This window comes from Otolemur garnettii, unplaced genomic scaffold (assembly GCF_000181295.1).
Source record: "Otolemur garnettii isolate 467f Iridium unplaced genomic scaffold, OtoGar3 scaffold00140, whole genome shotgun sequence".
NCBI lineage: Eukaryota > Metazoa > Chordata > Mammalia > Primates > Galagidae > Otolemur > Otolemur garnettii.
Genome location: NW_003852535.1, coordinates 2,744,655 through 2,767,780, shown reverse-complemented (window position 1 = coordinate 2,767,780; position 23,126 = coordinate 2,744,655). Strand labels below are relative to the sequence as shown.

Here is a 23,126-nt window from a genome sequence, read left to right as displayed (position 1 = left end):
TGTGAGCTGTGATGCCACAGCACTCTACCCAGGGGGACAGCTTGAGGCTCTGCCTCAAAAAAAAGAAAAAAAGAAAAAGAAAATCATGAACTGCCTGTGATTATCCTGCCCACACTCTGGCCTTTCTTTTTCATTTCTGCACCTTTGCCCGTGCCGTTACCTCTATTTGGCATGACTGACCCATCCTGCTTTCCTGGCTGATACCACATCTCAGACCCACTGCCTCCAGTGTCAATCTTCAGGATTCTCTCCCATCCACCTTCACCTCAACTATCATAGGCACATCCTCAAGGCTCACCTAAGACTCTCATCTGTGAGTTTGGGGCTCCTCAAGGACAGTGGCTGGGCCTTATCCTCCAGGCTATCTTCAGCATCCAGCAAAGGGCTCAGCCTAGTGCAGGCACTGAATAAACATTTCTGAATAAGAGTGATTGAATGAAAGCCACTCTCTCTGGGCCTCAGTTTTCATTCAATTTTTTTTTTTTTTTTGAGACAGAGCCTCAAGCTGTTGCCCTGGGTAGAGTGCCTTGGTGTCACAGCTCACAGCAACCCCCAACTCCTGGGCTAAAGCAATTCTCTTGCCTCAGCCTCCCAAGTAACTAGGACTACAGGCGCCCATCACAATGCCCAGCTATTTTTTTTTGGTTGTAATTATCATTGTTGTTTGGCAGGCCCAGGCTGGATTTGAACTCGCCAGCTCTGTTGTACGTGGCTGGCGCCTTACCACTTGAGCTACAGGCGCTGAGCCTCTTCATTCATTCATAATAAGAGCCAGGCATTGTGCTAAATGTTTACTTATATTTTCGATTCTGAGCTTTACCTGGCTCTATTATTATTGCCATTTTGCAGAAGAGGAAACTGAGGCACAGAAATAATTGATTTGGGCAGCGCTGGTGGCTTAGTGAATAGGGCGCCGGCCCCATATACCAAGGGTGGCAGGTTCGAACTCAGCCTCGGCCAAACTGCAACAAAAAATATCTGGACATTGTGGTGGGCACCTGTAGTCCCAGCTACTTGGGTGGCTGAGGCAAGAGAATCCCCTAAACCCAAGAGCTGGAGGTTGCTGGGAGCTGTAACACCACGGCACTCTACCAAGGGCAACAAAGTGAGACTCTCTCCAAAAAAAAGAAGAAAGAAAGAATTGACTCTATTGAGGGCAACATAGTGAGATCTGTCTCAAAAAAAGAAAAGAAAAAGAAAGAAATAATTGACTCAAAGCTACAGAACTAGTAAGTGGCAGAGCCAAGATTCAAACATACATCATCCATTTCCAGAGCACCCCATGCATTGTTGAGCCCCTGCTATGTGAAAGTGCTGGTGGGTGAGAGCTGCAAAGATAAATGAGGCCCAGCAAGGACTTCAAATCTGAATTGTAAAGCACATGTGTTGAGTCCTCAGAACCACCTGGATAAAAGGCTGGACCAAAACCGAGATTCCCTTTTTTTTTTCTTTTTTTGAGACAGTGTCACTCTGTTACCCTGGGTAGAGCTCTGTAGCATCATAGCTCACAACAACTTCAAATTCTTGGGCTTGAGCAACCCTCTTGCCTCAGTTCCCCAAGTAGCTGCAATTACAGGCACCCAACATGATAAACAACTAACTAGTTTTTCTATTTTTTGTAGAGACAGGGTCCTGCTCTTGCTCAGGCTAGTCTCAAACTCCCCAGCTCAAGGAATCCACCTGCCTCAGCCTCCCAGAATACTAGGAGTATAGGTGTGAGCCGCCATGCCCAGTGAGATTCTCTTTTTGTACTGATGAAGAAGAAACTGAGGCCCAGAGAGTGCAATGACTAAGGCTACCTGGGCAATAAGGGTCTCCCAAGTCTACAGTGGGACTGCCACCCTGCCAGGTCAATGGTCCCCAAAACTCACCCCATTGGGCTACCAGAGAGTTGTGCTCCTTTTGCTGGCCCCTCCTACAAAGGAGCACGGAAGTGCCTTAGGCCCAGGGTGGGATGAGCAAACTCAGAAGAGCCCCTGTGCTCTGCTCTTTCTATACTATGTAAAACCAGAGACATGATGACCAGGAAAAGAAGACCTCCACGCACACGTACACTGCAACCCCCCAGACCCCAGGAAGGAGGCTCCAAAGGGGCTGTCCAGGGAAGGGGAGAATCTCTGCCCAACTCCTGACTCCAGCCAGCACTTGAGCAGAATTGGGAGAACAGGAAACAGCTGAGTTGGGAGAATGCTTCAGCCAGCGCTTTGGCAGGATTTTGGGGATTTTCCCGGTGGGGCAGCTGCGCCTGACTCCCGCCTGCTGGGAGGGGCCCTGGCAGAGATGAGGATTGGGTCACACAGCTGATTCATCCAAGGAGGGAAACTCCCCACTTCCCTGACACGCATCCCCACAGGCACTAAAGGTAAACCTGAGGGCACCCAGCTGAGAAACGCACCAAACTCGTCTTTCTTTGGTTACCTGGCATGGAGGGAGAAAACCCAGGCTAGGTGGAGGGATAGTTAGGGTGGCAGGATTTAGGGGACAGCTGCCGAGGGAATAAAATCAGAGACTGGAACCACAGTAAAAGCTGGAGACAGGCCACCCCAAGCATCCTTTCTCACCCATTTTATAGATGAGAAAACTGAGTCTCAAATAGTAAGAGCAAACATGTACACAGACCTACTCTGCACCAAGCATTTTCTAAGCAGTTTATATGCATTAATTCATTTCAGTCCTTACAGCCTCCTTTTACTGATGAAGAAATTGAGGCAGACAAAGTTTATGTAACTTGACCAAGGTCAAGGGTGCAAGTGTTCTAGAGGCCTCCAAAACTTGCACCGTATATTCTTGTATGGCAATGAGCCCATCCCTGGTCCCTGAGCAGCTCTGGCCCCTGGAGGTAGGGACCTCCCTGGGGAGAAGCATGAAACAGTTTCTGGGAATATTTCACCTTCAGGTCCAACTCTGCCCTTTAGAAACCCTACAGGACAGACTGGTCACAATTTTACCTCCGTTAAAGAAAGAAAATCGGTTCCTGCAGAAAAATCAGCCAAACCCTCAGAGGCCAGGAGAGGGCAGCGAAGCATTCCTGCCAAAATCTCTCTAGGGCTTTGACTCTTTTCCAAACCCCAATCCTTTCCTCCCGAGTCAGAGCCTCCCTTTCCTGTCTGCCACCCGCCCTTCAAAACACATGACACACATACAACACAGACGCACACACGCAGGCACACGCAGGTATGCTGGGAGTCAACCCCTTAGGCTCCTGCCCCTTGGGGAGCCCGGGCTGGCCCTGCTCCCCACTGCCCTGGGCTGGGCCTGATGGGTCAGATGAGGGCTCAGTTGCAGCTCTGCAAGATGTGGCCAGGGACCCCATGCAGGCGAGCTCTGCTCCATTTGGCTTCCACTCACAGACTACATGACTCACCCATTCACCCCCCCATGACTCAGTTTACTCCAGTACCTAGGTCCTCCCAGCATGGGTGGGGCAGTTTATTGGCCCAGCCCAGGCTTGCAGCCTTTCATCCCAGAATGATCATTTCATCCAACTCCTGGCCCAGAACAGGATCTGGCACCCAGGGAGCAGCGGGCCTAGCTCCCAGGAGCCTGGAGAACAGGAAGGGGGGGGAGGTCGCAGGTCTAGAGGGTTAGGGCAGCCTGAGAACTGGGTGACAGCTCCGACTGTCCTGGGCCTGGGACTGCAGGGAGCAGGAGACACTTCAAGAAACTTAAGGGGCCAGGCCAAGTGGGCAGACCATGCAGGCACTGACAGCAGAGCCCTGACACCTCCCTTCAGAGGAAATGGTCCATATAGCACAGACCATAAGAACAAGAAAATTCCCACTCACATTTGTTGATCCCTTACTATACTGGTCCATGCCAGCACTATCCATGCTGGATCCTATTTACTACCTCCAACAACCCTGAAAAGCAGGTACAAATATTATCATATCCTTTTTACAAATGAGGAAACTAAGGTTTGGGGAAGCTAAAGGAATTGCCCAGATAACCCAGCCAGCAAGTGTCTGAGCTGGGATTCAAACCCAGGCCATCTGACGCCAGAACTCATGGTGTGAACCCTACTGCCTCCTGAGTTGTGCCGACTGGAAAAGGAATGAGGGGTCCAATGACCACCCCTCTACCTCCAGGGATCTCCACTGAAACCTCTGGTTTTAGGAACTACACAATGTAAACACTGATTTGCAAGAAGGGGAAACTGAGGCTCCCACGGGAAAAGGGGCTGACCAGCACTGGAGAGGTGGTTTGTGTGGGGAAGAAAGCCCCACTTTTTATGAATGTCTCCCTCATTAAAAAAAAAAAAAAAAAAACCTCAAGTCCTTCTCTGCCAGGAAGGCTTCTCCCATTCACCCTTATCCCAGTTGGAAAGAACTCTTCCTTTCTGGGGGCTCCTGTAATGACCCTGATGCTCTCTGACTCCTGCCCCCAGTTTCAGGACTATTCTCCGGAGTGTCTGACCACTTCTCTGATTTGTAAGTGACTCATGGCCAGGACCAAATCTTTAATCTTCTCCACCTTCCCCACATCTAACTCCATTCAACTTTTAATTCAATTTAGTCAGAGGAATGAATAAAGATAAAGTGTGAGTTGGCTTATGCCTATAAATCCCAGCACTTCAGGAGTCCAAGGCAGGAGGACCACCTAAGCCCTAAGTTTGAGACCAGCCTATGCAACACAGCAAGACCCTATCTCCACAAAAACTAAAAATCATTAGCCAAGTGTGGTGGTGCATTCCTATAGTCTCTACTACTAGGTATGGTGAGGTGGGAAGATCGCCTTAGTTCCAGAGGTCGAGGATGCAGTAAGCCCTGATCATCATACTACCACACTGCAGCCTGGGCAACAGAGCAAGATCTTGCCTTGAAATAAATAAATAAAAGGAAGGAAGGAAATGAGGGGAGGGGGAAAAAAAGAAGAGGAGAAGAGAGTAAAGAGAAAAAAGAAGAGAAGAGGAAAAGAAAAAAAAGAAAAGAACAGCAGAAGGGATTAGAAGGGAAAGGACGAGAAGGGAAAAGACATCCATGCAATGGGATATTACTCAGCCATAAAAAGGAGTCAACTGGGGCAGTGCCTGTGGTTCAGTGGGTAGGGTGCCAGCCCCATATTCCGAGGGTGGCGGGTTCAAAGCCAGCCCCGGCCAAACTGCAACAAAAAATAGCCAGGCGTTGTGGCAGGCACCTGTAATCCCAGCTACTTGGGAGACTGAGGCAAGAGAATCACCTAAGCCCAAGAGCTGGATGTTGTTGTGAGCTGTGACACCACAGCACTCTACTGAGGGCGACAAAATGAGACTCTATCTCAAAAAAAAAAAGGAGTCAACTGCTGCCATACACAAGATGAACTTACAGACATAATAATGATAGACAGAAGCCAAACACAAAAGAACACAAAAGTGCTGTATGATTCCATTGATGTGAAATTCTAGAAGAGATCAAACTAATTGACAGCAACAGAAAAGAGTTAAGTGATTTCCTGGGATGGGACAAATAACAATAAAGGGATGGGAGAGGACTTTCTGGAGGGACAGAAGCATTCTATATCTTGATTGGGACATGGTCACAGGGATGTATACATCAGTCAAAACACATGATTAGGGCCAGGCACAGTGGCTCACACTTGTAATCCCAGCACTCTGGGAGGCTGAGGCAGGTGGATCACCTGAGCTCACAAGTTCAAGACCAGCCTGAGCTAGAGCGAGACCCCCCATCTCTAAAAATAGCCAGGCATTGTGGCGGGCATCTGTAATCCTAGCTACTCAGGAGGCTGAGATAAGAGAATCGTTGAGCCCAAGAGTTTGAGGTTACTGTGAGCTCTGACACCACAACACTCTACCAAGGGCAACAAAGTGAAACTCTGTCTCAAAAAAGAAAACAAACAAACAAACAAACACGTGATTGGTACATTTAAAAAATTTTACTAAATGGCTCGGTGCCTGTGGCTCAAGTGGCTAAGGCTCCAGCCACATACACCTAAGGTGGAGGGTTCGAATACAGCCCGGGCCTGCCAAACAACGATGGCTGCAACCAAAAAATAGCCAGGCATTGTGGTGGGCATCTGTGGTCCCAGCTACCTGGGAGGCGGAGGCAGGAGACTCGCTTGAGCCCAGGAATTGATGGTTGCTGTGAGCTGTGATGCCATGGCACTCTACCCAGGGGGACAGCTTGAGGCTCTGTCTCAAAAATAAATAAATAAATAAATAAATAAAATAAAATTCTACTAAATGTAAAATACTGTATACCTCTTCAAAGTAGTTTTTTTTTTTTTGATACAGAGTCTCACTATGTCACCCTGGGTAGAATGCTATGCTGTCACAGCTCACAGCAACCTCAAACTCTTCAGCTTAAGTGATTCTCTTGTCTCAGCCTTCCGAGTAGCTGGGACTACAGGCGCCCACCACAATGCCTGGCTTTTTGTTGTTGTTGTTGTAGTTGTCATTGTCGTTTAGCAGGCCCAGCCCAGGTTCAAACCTGCCAGCCCCGTTGTATTTGGATGGTGCTCTAACCACTGAACAATAGGAGCTGAGCCCAAAGTAGATTTTTTTTTTTTCAATTTCAGTTAACTCTAAAAGATGATTTATTGGAAACCCTCATAGCATTTTTTATAAGGGCAAAGTAGATTTTTTTAATGAGGCAGATCTGTGTATACTCAGTGAAAAATAAAAATAAATAAAATAAATGAATATCTCCAAACCAAACCTTTAAAAATTATTCTGAGCAGTGAAAAAGAAAAAGGGTAGTATCCTGCATAGTACTAGGGGACTATATTATATGACAGATTTTCCCTAGGTTAGGGACTCATGGAAGTCCTGGCTGAGAAAATGCTGGGGAAACTGAGAGCTGTAGGATGAGACAGGTCAGCTAAGAGGGTGAGGGAGAGCACTTGGACAGAGGGAACAGACTCTGCAAAGGAGAGAGGCTCAGTTCAGCAGTGCAGCTGGGGCAGAGAGAGTGAGCAGCTGCCAATGAAGGAAGCAGCCGAAGTCCACCAGGTTGGGAAGGGCCTGGATTCTGCTTGCTTTCATTCTCGCTGTGTGGCTTTGAGCAAGTTGCTGAACATTTCTCTGTGCCTCCATTTTTCTAATCTGTAAAATGGGTATATTGTTATAATACATAGTACTATCTATCTCACAGGGTTGTTGGGAAGCTTAAATAAACTACTTTGAACAGTGCCTGGTTCATCAGAGTCCAGTGAGCAGAAGCCACTCATGTCATCTTCTTAGCCCTTAAGCCTCTCAATCAACATGCAACCTATAAGAACACAGGTTATGTCAAGAATCTTCACCTCACCACTTCCCAGGCCTTAGTCCTCCTGTGTAGCAATTCCAAAGGTGCCACAGCTTGGAAGAGTCCAAGTCTGAGGGTGAAATGTTAAACTTTTAAAATTCCTCTGTGAACATTTTCATGATTAAAACAATTCCTCAGGCTCAGCGCCTGTGGCTCAGCAGCTAGGGCACCAGCCACATACACCAGAGCTGGCAGGTTTGAACCCAGCCCAGACCTGCTAAAAACAACAATGACAACTACAACAACAAAATAGCCAGGCGTTGTGTTGGGCACCTATAGTCCCAGCTACTTGGGAAGCTGAGGCAAGAGAATTGCTTAAGCCCAAGAGTTTGAGGTTGCTGTGAGCTGTGACACCACAGCACTCTACCAAGGGTAACATAGTGAGACTCTGTCTCAAATAAACAAAGAACACACACGCACACAATCCCTCAAGGCTAGGTATGGTGGCTCACACCTGTAATCCTACCATTCTGGGAGGCTAAGGTAGGACAAGGCTTCGAGCTCAGGAGTTTGACACCAGCCTGAGCAAGAGCAAGACCCCATCTGAACTAAAAATAGAAAAATTAGCCAAGTATTGTAGCAGGTGATTATAGTCCCAGCCACATGGGAGGCTGAGGCAGGAGGATCACTTGCATCAAGGAATTTGAATTCTTACCCAGAGAATAATGCTGGTGGAATGTAAAGTGGTACAACCACCTTGGAGAACTGTTGGAGAGAATCAATTAAAGCCAGACATATGCCTACCCTATATGGACTAACAACTCCCCGCAAGGAAATAGCCAAGAGAAATGAATGCAACTGGCCACCAAAGGACATTTCAAGAATGCTCAAGGCTTGGTGCCTATGGCTCAGGTGGCTAAGGCGCCAGTCACATACACCTAAAGGTTCGAATCCAGCCTGGGCCCGCCAAACAACAATGACAGCTGCTACCAAAAAAAAAAAATAGCGAAGCATTGTGGTGGGCACCTGTGGTTCCAGCTACTTGGGAGTTAGAGGCAGGAGACTCGCTTGAGCTCAGGAGTTGGAGGTTGCTGTGAGCTGTGATGCTACGGCACTCTATTCAGGGGGACAGCTTGAGGCTCCATCTCAAAAAAAAAAAAAAAGAATGCTCAAAAAAGGTCTCTCGCTCTCTTCTCACTCATGAGAAGGACTCATTTCCAATTCTCTTTGGAAGTGCTCTAAGCTTTCTCTTTGCTCTTAAATAAAATTTTCCTTTGTTATACTAAAAAAAAAAAAAAAAGTAGCTTTATTCATACTGGTCCCAAACCAGAAGGGCCCAAGTCATTGGCAGGAGAATGGAGAGAGTGATTGTGGAATATTTGTACAACAAAATGCTACACAACAATAGAAACATAGAAACGACCAAGCCTCCTTGTCTCCTCCTTGTCTACTCAACAATGTAGATGAGTCCCACAGACGTGTTGAGTAAAAGAAGCCAGATCCAGAAGAGTACACACCATATGGTTCCATTTACATAAAGCTTATGAACAGGCAAAACTAATCTGTGATGATAGAAGTCAGGTATCTCACACCTGTAATCCTAGCACTCTGGGAGGCTGAGGAAGAAGAACTACTTAAGCTCAGAAGTTCAAGATCAGCCCGAGCAAAAGTGAGACCCCCCCATCTCTATTAAAAATGGAAATATTAGGGCTGTGCCTGTGGATCAAAGGAGTAGGGCGCCAACCCCATATACTGGAGGTGGTGGGTTCAAACCTGGCCCCGGCCAAAAACAGCACAGAAAAGAAAAATTAGCTATGCATTGTAGCAGGTGCCTGTAGTCTCAGCTACACAGGAGGCTGTGGACAGAAGGATCTCTTGAGCCCAGGAGTTTGAAGTTGCTGTGAGTTAGGCTGATGCCACAGCATTCTAGCCTGGGCAACAGAGTGAGATTTGTTTCCAAAAAAAAAGTCAGAATAATGATTACCTGTGAGTGAGGGGTAGTGACTGGGAGCGAGGCACAAGGAGCCCTTTGAGCTGCTGGAAATGTCCTGTACCTTGACAAAGAGAGTAGCTACGTGGGTTTACACACAGAGACATTCGTTGAGCCACACATATTGGTTGTAGGTATGTTAATCAACAACTTAAATTTAAGTGCTAAAACTATATGTACAACTCTTAGAAGAAAAACATAGGCGGGATAAATCTTAATGACTTTAGATTTGGCGACGATTTCTTACATTTAACTGCTAAAGCATGAGCAACAACAACAAAATAGATAAACTGGACTTCGTTAAAAATTTTAAATTTTTGGCTGGGCGCAGTGGCTCATGCCTATAATCCTAGTGTTCTGGGAGACCAAGGCAAGTGGATTACTTGAGCTCATGAGTTCAAGACCAGCCTGAGCAAAAATGAGACCCTGTCTCTACTAAAAATAGAAAACTGAGGCAAGAGAATCGCTTTAGCATGAGTTAGAGGTTGCTGTGAGCCATGACGCCATGGCACTCTACCCAGGGTGACAGCTTGAGACTGTCTCAAAAAAAATTTAAATTTTTGTACATTAAAGGATATCATCAAGAATTTGAAAAGACAACTTACAGTGGGCAGCACTGGCCCATATACTGAGGGTGGTGGGTTCGAACCCAGCCCTAGCCAAACTGCAACAAAAAATAGCCAGGCATTGTGGTGGGTGCCTATAGTCCCAGCTACTCAGGAGGCTGAGGCAAGAGAATCACCTAAGCCTAAGAGCTGAAGGTTGCTGTGAGCTGTGACGCCACAATACTCTACTGAGGGTGACAAAGTGAGACTCTGTTTCAAAAAAAAAAAAAAAAAGATAACTTACAGAATGTGAGGAAATGAAATGTTTGCAAATCATAGATCTAATAAGGGTATAGTATCCAGAATACAAAAAGAAAGAGTATAACTTAACATAAAAATAAAATTTAATTTGGGCAGTGCCTGTGACTCAAACAAGTAGCGTGTCAACCCCATATGCCAGAGGGGGCAGGTTCAAACCCAGCCCCAGCCAAAAAAAAGAAAAAAAACCTGCAATAAATAAATAAATACAAATAAAAAAATAAAAAATAAAACTTAATTTCTGAAGGGCATTTTTGAAAAGAAAAAAATTGAAAATGGGCAAAGACTTGAGTAGGCATCTGTCCAAAAAAGATATACATGAGACCCAAAAGCACATGAGAAGATATTCATTGATCATTAAAGAAGTACAAATCAAAACACACCCTCTAGGATGTCTTTAATGTTTTTTTTTTTGAGACAGAGCCCCAAGCTGTCCCCCTGGGTAGAGTGCTGTGGCGTCACAGCTCACAGCAACCTCCAACTCCTGAGCTCAAGCGAGTCTCCTGCTTCCTCCTCCCAAGTAGCTGGGACTACAGGCGCCTGCCACAATGCCTGGCTATTTTATTGTTGTAGTTGTCATTGTTGTTTTTGGCAGGTCTGGGCTGGGTTCAAACCTGCCAGCTCTGGGACCTAGCAAGGAGCAGTGACTGAACCAGTCTCACACAGCTACCAAGGGACAGTACCAGGGTCTTTCAGCCCTCCCTGCCCACACACTCCCATCAACCTCTGTGGCCTCCTGGGGTTCTCTCCTGGCCTCCCTGGGTGACTGCTGGTGAGGTCAGGGACTGGGAACGTCTCTGTGGCCACAAGGCGGGAGTTAGTGACTGAGGAGCTTGGAATGTGCTGCTTCTAAAAGGCCCTCCTTGTGGCTCTGCTGACCGTTAGAGCAGGAAGGGACTTTCAAAGTCATGTAATCAGACACACACTCTAATTGAGACCTGAGTCCTTGCTCTACCAGCTGCCCTAGACTTCTTGGGTAGGGAGGCAGGGTGATGTTTCTGGAGCAGGCAGATGAATGTAGCCAAGGCTGACCTGTGTTGGGCCTCACGTGTGCTACCACCTGGCTGCCTGTGTTAGCCCCCACCTACCTGTCCAGCATGGGCTCAGCCAAGGAGTTCAGATCTCAGTCAGTGTGTGTGTGTGTGTGTGTGTGTGTGGGCGGGCATGAGTGAAACCCCATCTCTATTAAAAATAGAAAAGCTAGCTGGGTGTTGTGGCCGGCATCTAGGGTCCCAGCTACTTGGGAGGCTGGGGCAGGAGGATTGCTTGAGCCTAAGAGTTTGAGGTTGCAGTGTGCTAAGATGATGCCATGGCACTCTAGCCAGGGTGACAGAGGGAGACTCTGTCTCAAAAAAAAAAAAAAGTGAATTTATTTTTGCAACTATTGTCAAGTTCTTAATATGTTCTCTGCTAAGCAGGTGACATTATATTTCTGTCCTCTAACAACCATGAGATATCATTATATCTTCATTTTACAGATGAAGCAACAGAGGCTCTGAGAGATTGTGTGCCTTATCTAGGTCATACCCCAGTGAGCAGCTTACAGAATTCAAGCCCACAACCCAGAGTTGTCTGGCCACGAATGCATGTTCTTTCCGTGGGTCACACTATGTCAAAAAATCTCTCTCTCTCTCATAAACTCACACACCCATATATTTCTTATGTTAGTATAAATGGCTATGGTTTCTTTTCTTTTTAGAGGAAGATGAGCATTGAATAGAATAAGAGCAAGGGAGAGGCACCAGGCCTGGTAACACCAGGCTGAGTGTATAGCACTTAACAGCTTACAAAGCACTTTCACATTTGTGATCTCATTTGATCCTACAACAGCCCCATGAGGTCAGTGGGAAGGTCCAGTTGGGACTGGGACTCAGAAGGAAGGTGACCTGCCCAGACTCACACGAACAGAAAATGGTAACTCTGGGACTAGAACCTCAAGGCCAAGTTGGCCTCCTGGCTATAAGTCCTGAGTATATCCACAGACTCCTGGCCTCTGTTCCCAAAGGAGGCAGCCCAGGACCCTGCCTCTCTGATGGCAAAACTGGAGCTAATCAAATGGAGGTACTAGCCCTCTTTTCTGTAGTTGTGCAACTAAGTCCCAAGTAGCTAGGACTATAGATGCCGGCCACAACACCCAGCTAGTTTTTCTATATTTAATAGAGATGGGGTTTCACTCACACCCGCACACACACTAATACACAAAAGAGTCCAGCCCTCTTTTCTGTAGTTGTGCAACACTGGCAGCTATAAGGGCTCAGAGTTCTCTAGGGCCCAGTTTCCTCATCCATAAAACTGAAGGAAGTGGAGGGGAAGTGTGGGAAGGGCACTCTAAGCACTGCCCTTCTGCATGTGTGTCTGTGAAGCAGTGAGGTCTTTGAAAAATCTTGGTTGATCCTGGACTTGGAGTCCCACAGCCCTAACATGGTAACCTGCTTCGGCCACTCACTTAATGACCTTGGGCAACCCATTCCAACAGTGCTTCGCCTCAGTTTTCCCATCTGTAAAATGGAGATGATAAATGGGGTAGGTAAAATGGGGTACCTACCTCCCACGCATATTTGGTGGTAGCCTCACATTCACACAGACCTTTGATATAATCTCCAAGCTGGTGACCACCGATCCCAAAAGGAACTGTCAGTGAACAAGACAGCATTTGTCAGATCTCTGGACACCTGTGTCCCACTGCAGGTTCTAACTGCTTGTAGGATCCCTAATTAGAAGTTAGTATAGCTCCTGGAATTATCCTGAGTAACACAATTATATTGCATTACATTTGTGGCTAGTTCAAAGCATTACCTTGTTTATAGTAAACATTTTCACTTTATCACTCTTTATGTAACACTGGTTTGTAATTTATTCACTTTTTACTTACTTGAGGTCAGCGAAGGGACCTCACTCTAGGTAGCTTTGGGTGGCACTTGGCGTGGTTCATGGCATGAAATAAGCACTCAATAATAATAATAATCCATCGCATTTATAATCCACATTACAGTTTCCAGGACGCTTTCGCATTCTTCATTTCAAACGCCCACGTGCATTATTTAGTCCAGTTTCACAGAAATAGAAACGGAGGCCCGTCAGGCCACCAGGGGTTGGAGGCGCGGGCCCGGAGGGGTGCGACCAAGCTGTCGGCGACCGGGCGGGGCGGGGCGGGCGGGGGACCCGGCTCTTACAGGTACGCAAATCCGCGGGGAACCCTCGCCTGCACCTGGGCGTGGCGAGGAAATTGTACCATGTATGGGCAGCTACGTCAGAGGGGGCGTGTCCGCCGCTGCTGAGGGACGCCGAGTCTGCTCTTTTCCCCACCAAAAGCCGGCTGCCGGACAGTAGGAGGCATCGAAAAGTTTGGGACTGACTGGCAAAAGGCGACGCGTCTGGAGAGGTGGAGCTCAGAGGTGACCCGCGCTGCTGCGAAACGCCCCCACCTCCCGCGGTCAAAGTGGTTCAGCCCTAGAACTTTTCATTCATAAAAAGGACTCCGCGAGGCGCGCGTGAGTCAGAACCCCAGCTGCCTACGAGGACCCCACAGAGCAGTCAGCCCAAGGCATGTTCCGAGACTTCGGAGAACCCGGACCGAACTCCGGGGCCGGCGGCGCGTACGGCGGTCCCCCGCAGACCCCTGCCGCCGCGCAGGCTGTGGCCCAGCAGGTGAGTGGGTGCGACCCCTGTGATCCCCAGGTGGCCAGAGGTCGAGATGCCGCGGTCAGCTGCCGCACGCTCCGGGACTGGAGCCGGGAACAGGAGTAGGACCCGGGTCTGGGGCCACCGCGGAGAATTCCGCCCAATCTTGGCCATCCAGGGACCAATCTCCCCCGCCCCCGCCCAGAGGAAGGCACGCAGAGGGAGTAACAAGGCCCGCGAATGCTCCTTCTCTCACCCGCCCCCTTCTCCCTGTCTGATTTGTCCTTCCACCTCTGTTATCTTCTTTCTTTCCTCCTATCCATCGTTAATTTCAGTGTCCCACTTGCTTCAGAAAGGACCCCGGGCGCCTCGGCTAGTCCTAGCCCTGACAGATCAGAGGGTCTCTCCATCCCGGGCTAAAAGTCCTGGGATCCCGAGTTGGGCTGTGGCTGAAACGACCCACGAGAGATCCCAGATCTATAGGACAGCCAGTACAGAGTGGGAATCCTCACCACTATAATCGTCAGCATGTCCCACCTGTTTGTCCCTCTCTACTCCGTCGCCAATTCCCTATCCCTTTCTCAACACACCGGAGCCTGGCGGGCCCGGGCAGTGGAACCGGCCAGTTTCCAGAAGACTAGATCGCTACCTGTTTGCCGAATAGGGCAAGTGAAGAGCTTCAGGTGCTAAACGTGTGGTGCTCACGGCCACGCCCGCGCCCCCAACCTCTCAGCACAGAACAGCTCCCACTGCCGGGTGCGAGGACCTGAGAGGTTGCAGGTGTCCATTTCCTGTCGAGGGGCTGCGAGCACGTGTCGTCAGGGAGGGAAAGAGAAGCGTCCGTTCCGCCGAGTCACGGAGGCTGAGTCACTCCGGGTGCCCCTCCCTTCCTGGTCTGCCCCGAGCCGAGCAGGGACAACCTTGGAAGCGGGAGATGCCGCTGGCGGTGCCTGGGGCCCGGAACTGGGGTCACTTGGGCCGCTGGGCCTGCGGCACAGGGCCAGTGCCACTGTTGGGACTTGCCTAGGCTTGTGGGGCGCTTCCCGATGACTGAGCTCCCGTACCCGGGGCCCAGAGACAAAGCTCAAACCCAGTTCTCCTTCCAGAGCTCTGAGCCCCCCGTCCCAACCCATTCCTCAGATTGCGGCTGAAAGAGAATGGTCACAGGGGCGTCGTGCTGGGCGCTTTCCATATAATTTACCATATTTCGTGGAATCCAAGACCTCGTGGATTTAAAAACCCGCCATTATTTTGTGCAACTACATTTTCTAAATGAGATGTTGTACTCCTTGCCCGTGGTAAGACTAATAATGAGGAAACTGAGGCACGTTGAGGTTAAATAAATTGCCCAAAGTCACACAGCCAGTAAGTGGCTGAGGTGAGATTAGAACTGGGATAGCCTGAAGGCAGAGTAGTGGCTCTTGTCTGTCGCATCCCATCTACATTGGGTGCCTGCCACTTAACAGACTTTCACACAAATCTTCTCACGTGATTTCAGAGCCTCCCTGAGAGCCAGGTGCCATAATTATCCTTTCTCTGCAAATGGGTGCAGAAGTGGGTAAGAGCCCATTTTCTACGTACTGGCTGTGTGTCTGTGGACAACTATTTTCTTTCTTTCTTTCTTTCTTTCTTTTTTTTTTTTTTTGGAGACAGAGCCTCAAGCTGTCACCCTGGGTAGAGTGCCATGGCATTACAGCTCACAGCAACCTCCAACCCCTGGGCTCAAGCGAGTCTCCTGCCTCCGCCTCCCAAGTAGCTGGGACCACAGGCGCCCGCCACAACGCCCGGCTATTTTTTGGTTGCAGCCGTCATTGTTGTTTGGCGGGTCCAGGCTGGGGATTCAAACCCGCCACCTTAGGTGTACGTGGCTGGCGCCTTAGCCGGTTGAGCTATAGGCGCCGAGCCTGGACAACTATTTTCATGTCTGAAACCCTGTATCTCAAAGTTTGCCATACCTAGGGAAAACTGGAAATTGTAGATACATGCACCTTTATTTACAAAATATTCACTACAAAATTTTGCAAAGAGGTGGCCAACACGTAGAGAATATGTTGTAAATATTTTATAAAATTTTGTAATGAAAAAAAATTGTAATGAATATTTTGTAAATAAAGGTACATGTAGCTACAGTTTCTTATTTTCCCTAGGTATGGCAACCTTTGGGATACCCTGTATTATACCAGTTATATGAGTCAGTATTTGTTAAGTGGATAGAACAGCACTTGGCAGTTCATACTTTATTAGCTCTGATGTAGAAACAGGCACAGAGAGGTTATGTGACCTACCCAAAGACACACAGCTACTGACCAGGGATTTGCCACCAAGCCCATATCTGACTGTCAAGCTGCGTTCTTTCTGGTCTCTCAGAACCAGTATCTACGTTGAGGGAGGGCAGTATTGTTGACCTCTGTTCACTGAAAGCCCATCAATCCACAGAGCTCATCTCTGGCTCTCCATTTCTTGTCTCTCAGAAGTTCCACCTGGTGCCAAGCATCAACACTGTGAGTGGCAGTCAGGAGCTGCAGTGGATGGTGCAGCCTCATTTTCTGGGACCCAGCAGCTACCCTAGACCTCTATCCTATCCCCAGTACAGCCCCCCACAATCCCGGCCAGGAGTCATCCGGGCCCTGGGGCCACCTCCAGGATTACGTCGCCGGCCCTCTGAACAGGTAAGAAGCAGAAACATAATACTGGATCTGATTGCCCAGAGGGGGTGGTAGGGTACAGAGGACAAGCTCTTGCTAGAAAGGAGAGCAAAGACGAGGGTAAGGTAGGGCCACTGGTGTCTATTGTCTAAGGCAGAAAGTGACAAGAACCCCTGAGAAGCCCCAGAGATCAGTCACTTCTGGGTCAGTGAAATCTTCCTGGAGAAGGTAGCATCAGCCAAGAAAGAAAGATAGGATTTGTATAGGTAGAGATGAAGTAAAGGACATTCCAGATGGAGGGGATGGCAGGAGTAGGAATAGAAGTGGTAGTGAGAATGTATAGAGTGTGCATATGGAAATGAGAGAGGGGCTCTGCCTGCTGACATACATGGAGAGGGTGGGCTTAAAGTGCCTAGGAGAGAACATAAATAGAAGGGTCCCTTCAGCTACTCTCTGGGTGTCAGTTTAACCATCTCATTTAATCCCCACAAAAATCCTCTAGGGGAATGTACTCTGGTTTTCCCCATCTTCCAGCCTACGAAATGAAGGCACAGAGGGGTAGTCACTTGCACAAGTAGTGAGTAATGAGACAGGACTGGCCTTGGCCCCAGGTCTAACTCTGAAGTCAGATCCTAACTACCAAGCTTACCCTGTCTCACTGGGAGCTAACAGAAGGCTCAAAGCAGAGGGAGCTCTGAACTCCTGACTCCCTGAAGTCCTTAACAAAATAAATGAATAAGAGACAGTCTTTAAAGGAGTGGCTCCTCTTTCCTCTCCCTAAGACATTTTAATATAGGAGACTGTGGAAAGATAAGGTTTCTACACTCAAAAGCTTACTCTGAAGGCCAGTAGGGGATAGAGGGGATGCAGGGAGAGATGTGAGATCAGCCAGGGGCAGGTTTCTCAGAAACAGAATGCCTGGTCTTTGTGACCAACCAAAGAAGGGGACTGTGTTTGTGATCCATAGTAACCCCTATGTTTGTGAACCAGGAGTAACCCCTCCCATTCCTCCTTCCTGAGGTGACCCTTTGATTCTGGGTAGTCCCAGAGAGGGCTTTGAGCTGTGAGTGGGGTCCTCTTGGGATAGTCTCTATCATTTGGCCTCTTACTCAATATCCAACAGAGAGTGAGTGGATCCTAAGTCCTGCTCTGGGACCATAAGCAAGCCCATTCTCCTGGGGCGTCTCTTTCTTACATTTAAATTAGGTTAAGAATCTATGGGTTTTGTTTTTTTGCTGTTTTTGGCTGGGACTGGGTTTGAACCCACCACCTCCAGCATATGGGGCTGGTGACCTACTCCTTGGAGCCACAGGCTCCGCTCATAATCTATGTTTTTTTGTTTTTTTTTTTTAATCTATGTAAAGCATTTAGCCTGTACATAGTGGGTTTCCAGTATAAGTTCCAATAAACTGCAACTTATTCAGCAGCACTCATTAGCCTTTCCTAGTGCCCACAGTTCCTTAGGGGGAGGAGACTCGGTGGTCCAGAGATCCAGAAGAATGAGGGTCCTGCAAAAAGGGGTGACACTGCCCCAAGTGTTCAGAGAGGGAAAAGCCACTTTTGACTGAGGAATGAGAAGGGTTCCTGGAGGCAGCGGCATGGTAGTTGAGTCCTGGTAGATGAGGAGGGTTGATGTTTGTGGAGAGATAGGGCCCGAAGCAAATGAGCAAGCCTGGTGCCAGGAGATTTGACCAAGCTAGCACGTCAGTGGGGGAGGGGGGCATTGCTTGGAGAGGGTCAGAGGAGTCCTAAATTATTTGCTGATGGGTGGGGGGCGTGGGGAGTGAGTTCCCAGTGCCATGGGGGTCTTCCTCACCACTGCCCTTACCCTAACCCCTCCCAGATCAGCCCAGAGGAGGAGGAGCGCCGTCGAGTAAGACGCGAGCGGAACAAGTTGGCCGCAGCCAAGTGCAGGAATCGGAGGAAGGAACTGACCGACTTCCTGCAGGCGGTGAGCACCGGTTCCTAGGAGGGCACCCAGAGTCTTAGAGGGACCCCAGCTCCCAGGAGTCTGCGGATCCCTAGTGTATGTAGCCACCACCACCCTGGCTCCCTGTCAGAGGAGAAGTCCTTCTGGAAATAGGTTGAGGAAAAAAGTGATTAAGATTTGGCTGTAGCCAATTCTCACTGCATAGGAGAGCCGAAGCTCAGCCGGCAATCTCCTTTTATGAGCTGGACCTGATGGGAGTCATGCCCATTTTCTCCCAGGGGCTCATGGGAGTTGCAGTCCAGACTTGTTAAGGACTTCCCGCCCCACCATCAGCACTATCTGACTACAGCAGCGGTTCTCAACCTGTGGGTCCCAACCCACAGGAACTGTATTAAAGGATCATGACATTAGGAAGGTTGAGAACCACTGGACTACAGGGTATTCAGCCTTCATCCTCTTGACTCCTCACTGATCCTCTACAGGAAACGGACAAACTAGAAGATGAGAAATCTGGGCTACAGCGGGAGATTGAGGAGCTGCAGAAGCAGAAGGAGCGCCTGGAACTGGTGTTAGAAGCCCACCGACCCATCTGCAAAATCCCAGAAGGAGCCAAGGAGAGGGACACAGGAAGTACCAGCAACACCAGCAGCCCTCCTGCCTCCTGCTGCCCTGTACCTTGTATCTCCCTGTCCCCAGGGCCTGTGCTTGAACCTGAGGCATTGCATACCCCCACACTCATGACCACACCCTCCCTGACTCCATTTACCCCCAGTCTAGTCTTCACCTACCCCAGTACCCCTGAGCCCTGTGCCTCAGCTCATCGCAAGAGTAGCAGCAGCAGTGGGGACCCATCTTCTGACCCTCTTGGCTCCCCCACCCTCCTCGCCTTGTGAGGCATCTCAGTCCAACTCCCCACAGGTGCCACCCCAGCGAACATCTCTCTCCTCCCGTTCCCCGACTGGTCCAGCTGGCCTGAACCATATCCCACACCCAACCCAGCAGGTTCTTCTCTATCCCTCCAGATAAGACTGAGCTTATTTTGCTTCCCAATAGAGCCAACTTGGGGCCACCAGAGCCGCCCACTGTTTTTCTAGAGCTGGCCTCTCTAGCACAATTTGCACTATATCAGAGACAAAATATCTCCCACTTGGGCCAGAGGAATCCTGGCAGCCCAAAGAGACTTTGTAGAACCCTAGAGGTCCTCCGGAGCCCTAACCCCTTCAGATTACCCCCAAACTCTACATCACCCTCTTCCTGTGATCCACCCAACTCTACCCAATGACAGACGGCGCCATTCTACCAGCGTGCAACACTAACTCACCCAGCCCCACTGCCAGCAGCAGCAGGTGATTGAACCAGGGCATTCTACCTGCTCCTCCTGAGTAGCACAGGTCAGGAGGAGTCAGAGGCTTCTGTGATGAGCTGACTTGCAGACCCCAGCTCTGAGAAACCTTCAGTTCCAGGGAATCCAAGCCTCCACAGCGAGGGCAGCTGCTATTTATTTTCCTAAAGAGAGTATTTTTATATAAACCTGCTAAAATGGAATAAAAGGCTTGAAGCTCTGGCCTAGGTGTCTCATTGGATCCAGAGCTAAAGGAAGAACATTTGGAGCCAGAAAACTAAGGTTCTGGACCCAGCTCCACAGCCTCACTGCATGACCTTCCACGAATTGATATTTTTGGACCTCGATTATTTTATCTGACAAAGGGGGCTACATATGCTCTGCCTTATCTCCATGACTGAGTAGAAAGAACGCTCTACAACCGAAGAGGATTTTCGTCTTTCTCTCCATGGGGGCCACGGCACTCCAGAGTGTGCCACAGGGGGGCGCTGTCATGCCCCCTTCCAGCTTCAGAAGAGGCTACGGAGTGGGTTCTAGGCCCCCAACACCTGCTTCCTGCCCCATTGTCTTGGACAGGAAGGAGCCAGGAAGGGAACTGGAGCCACTTGAGGGGCCGGATTACGGTTTGTCCTGGAGCCCGACCGGCGGAGTCAGTGGTTTACCACCACCCCACTTCCCATCCCAGGCTCAAGCTAATGGGGGAGTTATTAGTACTGTAGTCCTTCAGAATGGGACTGGTACCCTATCTCAGCGTTCCCACCCTCGCTTCAGCCCTCGCGAGTACCAAACAGACGCTGCCCAGGCCTCGGGCTCTGCTTCCTTCCCGATTTATTAGCCCCCACCCAACCCCCAGCAAATCCATCTGTTCCAGCCTCCAGTCCTCCTGCTGCCCTGCCAGCGAGGGCGAAGGGTCCTCCTCACTTTCAGGGTTTCTTAGTCTATGCCAGCGGCCCCTCGTGCGCAGCCAGGACGGCATCCAGGTCCCGAGGTCCATCGTAGTACCAGCACTCGGGGAGCAATCGGGCGGGCGTTGGCGTGGAGGAGACAGCGCCCTCAGTCATCCGGGGAGCAGGCCAGGGGCAACTGATCCGGACTGCCCACGCTGCCGGTACTGGAACTTCCATCGCCTAGGTCGCGGGGCCCGCAGGGGGGCAGGGCGAGCTCGGGTGTTGGCCCGGAGCCTGAGCCCCCAGCACCCCCGGGGCCGCCGCGGGGGCCCCATTCCTCGCCCAGCGCCAGGCAGAGCTCTTTAAGCGCCAGGTTCTCCCGCAGCAGCTCCTCCTGGCGGCCCTCCAACTCCGCCAGCTTCTGCCAACAGCCGCCCAGGTCCTCACGTACGGCTCGGGATGCTTGGGTCCCGAAGAGCTGCCACTGGCGAGCGGCGCGCCGCCCGCGCTGACGCTCCGAGTCCAGAAAGCAGCAGAGGTCGCGCAGCTCGCGGTTTTCTGCCTGCAGGCGCCGGTTAAGCTGCTTGAGCTCACGGATCTCGCCCAGGTGACCCTGCAGCTGCCGATTCACCTCCTGCATGAGGCGGCCGCGCTGCACCAGTGCTGCCAGGCGCGCCGCCTCCTCCCGCCGCAGGCGCCGCACCAGCTCCTCCTTGCCCAGCGCCGCCATCTCCTCATCCGTCAGCTCCTCCAGGCCGCCTGCCTCGGCCTCCATGGCTGGTTAGGCCGCTGGAGCATCGCCTGCCCGCCGCCGCGATCCAGGAGCCCCACGTCGGGCCCAGCGCCGCTCAGGCTCTGGCTCCGGCTCCGCGGGCAGCAAGCAGTGGCGGAGGTAGCGTAGGCTGCAGCAACCACCCCCGGTGGGCACGCGGCTGGGCGCGCGCCGAGGCGGGGCCGCATGAGTTGCGGAAAGACAGCCAATCCCGAGAAGCCTCCAGGGAAAGGGGCGGGGCCTGAGTACAAGGCGTATGTTCCCCACCCACTCCGGACCCCGGCGTGTCTTGCCCATGAAGTCCGTGGACTTCTGCGTCATGGTCCTCAGTGCCAGTTCTCAGCCCCAGATTAGGCGCTTCCTACCCCCCAATTCCAGCTTTCCTTAAGTTCGAGCCTAGGCCTCTCGGCCCCTCTGAGATTCCGCACACGGGCGTCAACCCCTGACTCCTTATCCTCGACAGAACTCAGATCTCTCCAATCCCTCCTACTAAGAATCTCCTAACTCCTGGGAACCCTGAGTCCAAATGTACTATCTTACCACCTGCCCTCTCTGTCTCCTAGGAAGTGTTACCTGCCTGGGAGGAGGAACATAAAAGGGATTTGTTTTTCCAGTAAACGTTTATTGTGTGCAAAGCCCATGCTGACATAAATTTGACTAAGATCCTGATCCTCAGCTCACAGAGGTGGCAGTCTGCAGAGGAGATTAGGTTTTGTTAAACAAGAAGCAAATGGAGGGCCGGGCGCGGAGGCTTACACCTGTAATCCTAGCACTTTGGAAGGCCCAGGCAAGTGGATCGACTGAGCTCAGGAGTTCAAGACCAGTTTGCAAAAGAGCAGACCGTCTCTACTAAAAATAGAAAAACTAGGTGGGCATCAGTGGCAGGCTCCTATAGTCCCAGTTACTGGGAGGCTGAAGCAAGAGGTTCACTCGCACCCAGGAGTTTGAGGTTGCTGTGAGCTATGACACCATGGCACTCTACTGAGGCCAACAGAGTGAGACTCTGTCTCAAAAAACAAACAAAACAAAATTTAAAAAATGGAGAAGTTTAGTCTGAGATAACCCACAAAAAGGTTTCCCCAAAAAGGTGACATCTGAGGGGTTCTGACAGCTGCATATGACTTTGTCAATTAAAGAGAACTATTTCAAGAAGAGAATATAATGGTGAAAGACAGACCTAAGAGAGCTGCTTTAGAAGCAATGAGGGTAGCTTGATGTTTTTGAAAAGCAGATGTGTGGAGAAGTGATAAGAGAGGGAGGGAGGCTTCAACGGCAGAAGCCAGATTCTTAAGAGCCTTCAATACTAGGTTGGAGCGTTTCCAAAGACCAGTAAGGATTTTAAACAGGAGAGTAACATTTTAAAATATGCATTTTTAAAAATTGTTCAGGCTGCTCTGTGTGGGCTGAATAGTGGGAGGAGGGGATGTAGGCAGGGAGATCAGCAACACTGTGTCAATGATCTGGGTAAGCTATGCAGAAAGACTGGGCTGGGGCAGCGTTGGTAGGAGTGGAGAGGACAAACAGATACTAGAAATATTCAGGAGGCAAATCAGATCTCAATATGGGAGAAAGCGTAGGTTTCTAGTATGAGAACTGGGTGGATGTTGGGGCTGTCACTGAGATAGAGACGCAGGAAGGAAACAGATTGGGGAGAGCGAGATCTGTCTGGAATGTGTTGAGCTTTTTGAGGGGCTTATGGGAAAACAGCATGAAAAGACAGAAAGGCGGCCCCTTCGAATGTGGACTTCAGGCCAAGCTCTGCCGGGCTAAATAAAGAGACATCACTAGCTCGTGTGGGGGCGGGGTGTAGCTAAAACCTTGGTGCGAGCAGGTGCCCTGTTCCCCCAGAAGTCTTGACCACAGGATAGACAGAGGGGCCTCCAGCAAGAGCCCTTGGA

The 23,126-nt window shown here is 50.0% G+C and overlaps 2 protein-coding genes across 6 annotated transcripts; one reads left to right on the top strand and one right to left on the bottom strand.

Moving 5' to 3' along the window:
* The first annotated feature begins 13,393 nt into the window (after positions 1–13,393).
* On the top strand, positions 13,394–19,969 carry FOSL1 (FOS like 1, AP-1 transcription factor subunit). Of its 5 annotated transcripts, none has more exons than XM_012810727.2 (4): positions 13,394–13,679; positions 16,124–16,321; positions 18,146–18,248; positions 18,710–19,882. In XM_012810727.2, the coding sequence occupies exons 1-4, from the start codon at positions 13,578–13,580 to the stop codon at positions 18,730–18,732; spliced, it is 426 nt and encodes a 141-aa protein (XP_012666181.1). In that variant the 5' UTR covers positions 13,394–13,577; the 3' UTR covers positions 18,733–19,882. The 5 variants fall into 5 exon arrangements, with proteins under 5 accessions (XP_012666181.1, XP_003798730.1, XP_012666179.1 ...); XM_003798682.2 differs by having other exon boundaries at positions 18,141–18,248; positions 18,710–19,791; XM_012810725.1 differs by lacking the exon at positions 16,124–16,321 and having other exon boundaries at positions 18,141–18,248.
* Positions 19,970–20,380: 411 nt separating this feature from the next.
* Positions 20,381–21,588, bottom strand: CCDC85B (coiled-coil domain containing 85B). Its single transcript, XM_003798683.2, has one exon. It carries the CDS (start codon positions 21,229–21,231, stop codon positions 20,623–20,625), a length of 609 nt encoding a protein of 202 aa, XP_003798731.1. The 5' UTR covers positions 21,232–21,588; the 3' UTR covers positions 20,381–20,622.
* Between the last annotated feature and the right edge of the window lie 1,538 nt (positions 21,589–23,126).